Source organism: Pyrgilauda ruficollis, unplaced genomic scaffold, assembly GCF_017590135.1.
Source record: "Pyrgilauda ruficollis isolate IOZ18807 unplaced genomic scaffold, ASM1759013v1 scaffold245, whole genome shotgun sequence".
NCBI classification, from domain to species: Eukaryota; Metazoa; Chordata; class Aves; order Passeriformes; family Passeridae; genus Pyrgilauda; species Pyrgilauda ruficollis.
Window position 1 is genome coordinate 348,575 of NW_024523767.1, and position 7,094 is coordinate 355,668.

Sequence of the window (7,094 nt, forward strand, 5' to 3'; positions counted from 1 at the left end):
GCCGCTGCCCCGCCCGGACGGGAACGGGAACGGGAGCGGGCACGGCCCCGGCACGTCCCGGCACGGCACGGCTCCCCCCGCCACGGGAACGCCGCAGCCGGGACCCCCAGAGCGCCCTCCCGCAGAGCGGCACCGCCCCGGTGCCCCGGAGCCCCCCGGGGCCCACATCGGTGGGGACAAGGCAGGATTGACACTCCAGCGCTTGAGACACCCCCAGGGCCTCCGAAAGTGGGAACCATCCACGGGCTCCTGGCCCTCGGGACTCCCCCAGGCGCCCGGAACGCGTGATGCGTTTCCCGGATCCCCAGAAACTGTGGACCCCCCCGAGGGACCCCGACACCGGGGACACCCCGGGTTTCAGCCCGTGGGAATGCCCCAAGTGTCCCCCACAGCTCACCCCCAAAGAACCCCTTGTGACCCCATGGGCAGGGGTCTTTTCCCATGTAATATAAAGAAAATAAACCAATCCCTGGGTAAGGAATGGGGGCACAGGGCCAGATTTGGGGCGAGCTGAGGAGGAGCAGCCCTCCAGTGCCACCCACACGCTTACTGGATGAGCCCCATCACCTGAGCCCCACCCTACCTGCAGGATCCATCCCTTTTCCCAGGCTCCACCCCTGGGACACCCCACCCATCACGCCCCAGGCACAGACACACGTGTGTGTATATATATATATATATATATATATATTATATATGTATATGTATATGTACAGACATTTGGGGCCCCCCTGCCCCCCCAATGCCCCAAAGGACAAGGCCTGGTGGTCCCCCAGCAGTCCCCCCTGTCGCCCTGATTTTTTAAGATTTTCTAAGCCTTCTGATGTTTACATTCTTGTAGCAATTTTCTCTCACACTTTCTGTAAACAACTTATTATTTTCCGTTCTTTTATGGAGGAGGAGAAATTTGATGGACTGTTGGTTGTCCAGCGTCATTGGAAAGGTGGCACTTTCACCCTCCAATCCACTGTCACCTTTGGAAATCTATAAATGTTGGAGTCAGAAAATAAACTTCCCTTTTCTACCTTGAGAGCAGCAGCGTGTCCGCGTCGTGTTGTTTCGTGTCCTACAGCGACAGCCCCCCACACTGCAGTGCCTTAAAACAGGGGTCACCTGCATCCCACGGGGACCCCCGGGCCCGTCCTGCCCCCCATGGGGTCACAGTACAACACCAAAGAGGAGGGGGTTCCCTAGGGAGGGGTCCTGGGCACAGGGCTATCCCTGGAGGGGCGGTCCTCAGGTGAGGGTCCCTGGAATGAGGTTTGAGCCTGGTGGGAGAAGAGCCCTGGATTGGGGGTCCCGGGGCTAGGAGGATCCCTGGATCAAATCCCCTGTGGCGGGCTGTACCCACATCAGGGGGGTCCCCATCACGGGGGGGCCATCCCGGCACCGGCTGCTCCCCAGGCAGGGCTGTGCCCGCGCTGGGGCATCCCGGTGTGGGACAGCGCCCGCACCGGGGTGTCCCCTGGCTGGGGTGTCCCTATCCCTGCAAGGGGTGTCCCCACGTGGGACATCTGCATCCGTGCGTGGGGTGACCCCACATGGGACACCCCTGTCCCCGCGTGGGACGTCCCCGTGCCGGCGTGGAGCGCCCCGGGGCGCTACTTCTCGGTGAGGGAGAGGCGCAGGATGCGCTGGAGCTCCTCGTCCTCCTCACGCCGCCGCCGCTCCCGCTCCTCCTGCTCCCGCTCCGACAGCGCCATGGCCAGGCGCAGCTGCTCCGCGAAGCTGCCGTACCCGGGGGGGCCCGGGGGGCTCCCGCCGCCCGCTCCGGGGGGGCTCCCGGGGGCGGGGGGCTCGGCGCTGGGCCCGGCCTGCAGCAGCATGCTCTCCTGCAGCGCCCTGGGGAGGGGACAGCGGTCATGGGAGCCACACCCGTGTCATGGAAGCCACACCCCCTCTGGCACACCTGTGCCCCACCCCTGGAGGCCACACCTCTTTCACAGCCCTCAAATGGCCAGGAGAGCCATGCCCCTCCCCACATGCCCCGCCCAGCTGCTAGCCACACCCACACCTGCGGTTAGCCACGCCCATTATGGCCACACCCTTTGGGCAGCAAGAAGCTCCTCCCTTTCAGCCCCTCCCCTGGCCACACCCCGACACCTTTAACCCTGCCCCACCCCCACACCTTTAACCCCTGCCCCTCCCAGTGTGGCCCCGCCCAGGTGAGGTGGGTGTGGCACCCCAGGCCACGCCCCCACGGATGGAACCTCACCTTTCCAGCTGCAGGTCCTCATCGTAGGGCGGCGGCTCCGCGCCGGGGCGGGTGTTGGTCAGCGCCTCCCAGATGGTCACCTGCGGGGTGTGGCCACATCTTAGGGGCGTGCCCAGGTGCATGGGGGCGTGTCCAGGTAAGGGGGCGTGGCCTCACCTGGTCGGTCTCGGTGCCGGCGTCCAGCAGGCTCTGCTGGATGGCGAACTGCAGCAGGTCGTCGTCCTCGTCCCGCAGGGGCTCGCTGCGCCCCGCGCCCAGCACCGTGTACCCCGCCGGCACCTCGAACACGCCCGCCTCCACCTCGCACGGGAACGGCCACGCTGCCGCGCACGGGGAGCCGTCAGCGCCGCCCTCGGGTGTCCCCGTGGCACCCCACAGCGTCCCACGGCGTGCCACGTTGTGCTCACGGCACCTCGTGCCGCCCCGCAGCTCCCCGTGGCATCCCGTGACACCCCACATCACCCCACACCCACGCCGTTCTGCACCCGTGGAACCCCAGCACCTCCCGGCCACGGCCCCCCCGGCCCCCCAGCCTCACCTCTGGGCCCAGAGGGCTGGGTGCCAGCGGGGTGGGCGCCGGGGGGCTCCTGGGGGGCGCAGATCCGCACGGAGCCCAGGGGCTGGTCACACCCGCACAGGTTGCTGAAGGTGATGCGGGCGTTGAGCACGTGGAACAGGGGGATCTCTGCGGGTACAGACATCAATTGAGGTCCCAGTGAGCTCCTGCCCCTCTTAATCCCGCCCCAAACTGAGCTTTCCCTCTCACCGATCTTGACGGGGAAGCCGGGGGGCAGCTTGAGGGTGATGAAGTCGCGCAGTTTGGCGAAGTGGGCGTTGGAGATGGCCATGAGGTCGATGATGGGCGTCACCTGCTCCGCCAGCGACAGCGGGTGCTGCTCGCACAGCCACAGCGTCGCCTTGAACCTGCCCGGGCACCACCATGGGCACGGGGACCCGCTGGGGCCGCTGGCCACCAGCACCACCCCAGTGCCACCGCCCTGGCCACACCCCCGAGGTACAGACAGCAGTGGCACGGCCCCGAAGGACTCTGTCACCACCCTGTGCATCCACATCCCGAGGACTCTGTCACCATCCCGTATGTCCTGACCCTGGGGCGGTGGCCTCACCTCTGCACCTTGCTGGACATCTCGATGGGGCGCCCGATGTTGCGGGTCTCCAGGTCAAAGTGGGGGTCGAAGTACTCCTCGGGGGTGATGGCCGTGGGGTTGGTGGGGCTGGCAGCCTGCAGGACGGGTGCCTGGGCGGACAGCAGCACCACTCAGCCCCCCTGGAGACCCCCATTTTCCCCAGGGACCCCTGGGATGGCCACTCACCCCGTTGTGGGTGCCATGCTGCTGCGCGATGCCCAGGAAGGAGTGGAAGGGGGTCTTGGAGCCTGGGGGGACAGGGGGGTGCAGGGTGAGGTGTGGGCAGTGGGAGGGACTCCCAGGGCTGTCAGCGGTCACACCCCTCATGGTGGCACACTGCACGCTGTCCCATGCCTGTCACATTATTCCCACAGTTTCCCACACCTGACATGTCACACCCCACACCCAGAGTGTCACACCCAGTGTCCCACACCTGACAGCTGTGCCACCCAGGAAGGGCGGCGTGTCCCCACCATGTACAGGCCCCCTGATTGGCTGACAGGGCTGTCACCTTTGCTGCGTGACTTGTCCTGGTCGGAGAGATGCTCCGTCCTGGTCTTGGTGACCAGCTCCACGTTGCTGGCACTGTACACCTGTGCGGGGACACCGTCAGGCCTGCCACACTCCAGGCTGTCCTCCGTGTCCCCTCCGTCTCCGTGCTCACCTTGGCCTCGTAGCCACTGACCACCTCCATCTTCTCCGAGCGCCAGCCCCAGATCCCAGACTTGTTCCTGGGGGAGCGGGGAGGCCTCACCCTCTTGCACCAGCGCTTCCTTCCCCTTCGCCCGCGCTTCCCCCTCGCGTGGCCCCTGCCCGCTGAGAGCTCCCGTTCCCCTCCCACCTCTCGAAGGCGATGTTCCGGGTGTCCAGGTGTGTGGAGACGATGGGCGAGGTGAGCCGGCCGGCCACGTGCTCCTCGGTGGGCTGCATGGCCGCCAGCAGCAGCTCGGGCTCGTGCAGGGCCAGCGCCAGCGTCTCCGTGTACACCACCTGCTTGTCGTGGTCCACCTCCATCACCACGGCCCCCTCGTCTGCGTGGGGACACCGCAGGGGTCAGCACCCACCCCCAGTGACAACCGCAGGCCTGGGGGGCACTGGGGGGCTGGGGGGATTGGGGGTCTCTCGTACATGCAGCAGCTGAGGTGGTTCCCTCAGGGAGAACTAAGATTTCCTTTGGGACATCTGGGGAATTGGGGATCCCTGGTACATGTAAAAGAGTTGAGGTATTCCCTTTGGGAGGGGCGAACTGGAATCCCACGTGGTCCCTAGAGGGGATCTGGGAGGTCCTTACGGGAGTATTTATAGTGCAGAGGGTCTGGGGGATCTCCAGGGAAGTCCCTGTAGGGAATCTGGGGCCTTTATAGGGGTGCATTTATAGTGCAGGGAGTCTGTGGCTCCCCACAAAGCCTGAAGGGCTCCCATGGAATCCAGACAGGCCCTCACAGGGGAGCACTTATGGTGCAGGGGCCCTGGGGGCTCCCCAGGGTGACAGAGGGGCCGCGGGGGGCTGGAGCTGACCTTCCCCCTTGAAGATGTAGCTGCGGCGGCCGCGCTGCCACGTCATGTGCTCGAAGCCCAGCAGGGTGGTGTCCACCCGCAGGCTCTCGCCGCGCTTCCACACGCGGTACACGTCGCTGGGACACACCTTGGACACCAGGGGCACTGCGGGCACAGGGACCCCTCAGCCCCGCGGCCGCGGGGCCCTGGGGACCCCCTTCCCCTGCCCAGCCCGGCCACGCTCACCCCAGCTCGTGAACTCCCACTTCATCTCCACGTAGAAGTCGGATGCCTGGAAGGGATGAGGAGAATGGTGGGGCATGTGGAGGGGCTGGGGACTCCCTGCTGGGGTCACTGGGGAGGGGACAGGAGTCTGGGGAGAAGGGATGGGGGTCCCTATTGGGGTCCTGGGTGGGGATCAGAGAGAGTGGGGCCACTAGTGCAGGTCCACAGGGATGGATAAGCAGCGAGTCCCAGAGGAAAAAAATAAGCAGGGTGTCCCCAGGGAAAGAATGGAGTCAATGGGGGCTTCTGGGGAGAATTTGGGGTCCCTTCTCAGACCACTGAGGACATGGGAAGTCTGGAGAGCAGGGGTGGGGATCCCTATTGGGGTTCTGGGTGGGGATCAGGGCAATCTGGGGAAGTGGGGTTGGATAGGCAGGGTGTCCCTGGGGAAAGAGTGGGGTCATGGAGGAGACAGGGGGAGACTTGGGGGGGGTCTCTGCTGGAGTCACTGGAGAGGTGCGGAGTCTTGAGCAAAGGGATGGGGCTGGTGGGTGTCCCTGGGGGGCTCTGGGGCGCAGGGTGCAGTTCTGGGGGGCTGTACCCGCCGCAGTTTGCTGAGCAGCTCGGGGATGCCGGCGAGGCGCCGCGTTGCCCGCTGGTAGTCACGGTACTGGAGCACCAGCTGCACCATCTCGGGGTCCCCCGTGCTCACCGCCTCCTGCAGCACTGGGGACACGGGGTGCCATCAGCTGGAGGCAACCCGCACCCCGGGATGGTGTCCCCAAGTGCCCGTGGTGTCCCTGTACCCGTCCATCCGTTGGCATTCTCCCGGCCCACGTTGGCGTTGTGCCGCAGCAGCACCCGCACCGACTCCAGGTGGCCCAGGGACACGGCCAGCTCCAGGGGCGTCCGGCCACGTGGGTCTGTCAGCTCCACGTCGTGCTGGAAGGATGCTGGGGTCACTGCCCCCTCCCCGTGCCACCCCGCTGCTCCCCCTGCGTCCCCCATGCTCCCAAGGCCTGGTGCTCCCAGCCCCCCTTCTTCCAATGCAGCCAGCCCGATCCCAGCGCTCCCAGTTGCTTCCAGGCCTTTGGTGCTACCCTTATTATCCCAGTGTCACCAGTCCTTCCAGTGCCACCAGTTCTTCCAGTGCTCCCAGTCCCCTGAGTCCCAGTCTCCCCGGTACTCCCAGTCCCCATACCACTCCCAGTCTTCCTCCAGGACTCCCAGTTCCCGCAGATGCTCCCAGTGCTGTCCCCCCCACCCAGTGCCACCAGCTCCCCATGCTCCCAGTTCCCCCAGTCCCCTGTGCCCCCACTTTCCCCAGCGCTCCCAGTTGTCCCATCCCCTGTGCCCCGTCTCCCCCAGTGCTCCCAGTCCCTCTGCAGCGCTCCCAGTCTTCTCCCCAGTGCTGTGTCCCCAGCCTTCCCTGACGCTCCCAGTCTCCCTCCAGTGCTCCCAGTCCCTCAAGGCTCCCCGTCCCCGCAGTGCTCCCAGTATCTCCCAGTGCTCCAAGTCCCATCCGTGCTCCCGGTCCTTCCAGCCCTCCCAGCATCCCCCCTCCCCCCCCTCGCGCAGAGCCTTCCCGGTTTTCCCCAGCGCTCCCAGTCCCCCCCAGCATTCCCAGCGCTCCCAGTCCCCCCACCCCCGCGCTGCGGGCCCCGCCGTTCTCCCTGCCATCGCCTGCCCTCCCGCCGCTCCCGTTCCCGGTGCCGGTGCGTGGGGGGGTGCCCGCTCCCCGGCGCCGCTCCCGGTGCCGCTCCCGGCGCCGTTCCCACCGTCCCCGCGCGCAGGGCGCTGTCCAGCGCCTGGTGCCGGTTGTGCCAGACGAGCCGGTGCAGCGGGAAGGTCTCGGCGGGCCGGGCCATCCCGGCACCATGTCCCCGGGGCCGCCGGGGCGGACGGAGCGGGCCGCAGCGCGGGGCCTGCCCGCAATGGCTGCGCGGGGGCGGCGGCGGCGCAGCGCGGCGAACCGGCACCGGCACCGGCACCGGCACAGGCGGGTGGGA

The 7,094-nt window shown here is 66.8% G+C and overlaps 1 protein-coding gene across 1 annotated transcript; it reads right to left on the reverse strand.

Annotated features, from left to right (window-relative positions):
* Positions 1 to 737: 737 nt before the first annotated feature.
* On the reverse strand, positions 738 to 7,024 carry ANKRD13D (ankyrin repeat domain 13D). The gene is made up of 15 exons (XM_041470446.1): positions 6,864 to 7,024; positions 5,892 to 6,027; positions 5,687 to 5,811; positions 5,107 to 5,152; positions 4,882 to 5,025; positions 4,205 to 4,394; positions 4,028 to 4,094; positions 3,875 to 3,956; positions 3,550 to 3,611; positions 3,343 to 3,473; positions 2,982 to 3,139; positions 2,754 to 2,900; positions 2,372 to 2,535; positions 2,216 to 2,295; positions 738 to 1,842 (listed from the first exon to the last, which is right to left on the reverse strand). Exons 1-15 carry the CDS (start codon positions 6,951 to 6,953, stop codon positions 1,602 to 1,604), a joined length of 1,863 nt encoding a protein of 620 aa, XP_041326380.1. The 5' UTR covers positions 6,954 to 7,024; the 3' UTR covers positions 738 to 1,601.
* Between the last annotated feature and the right edge of the window lie 70 nt (positions 7,025 to 7,094).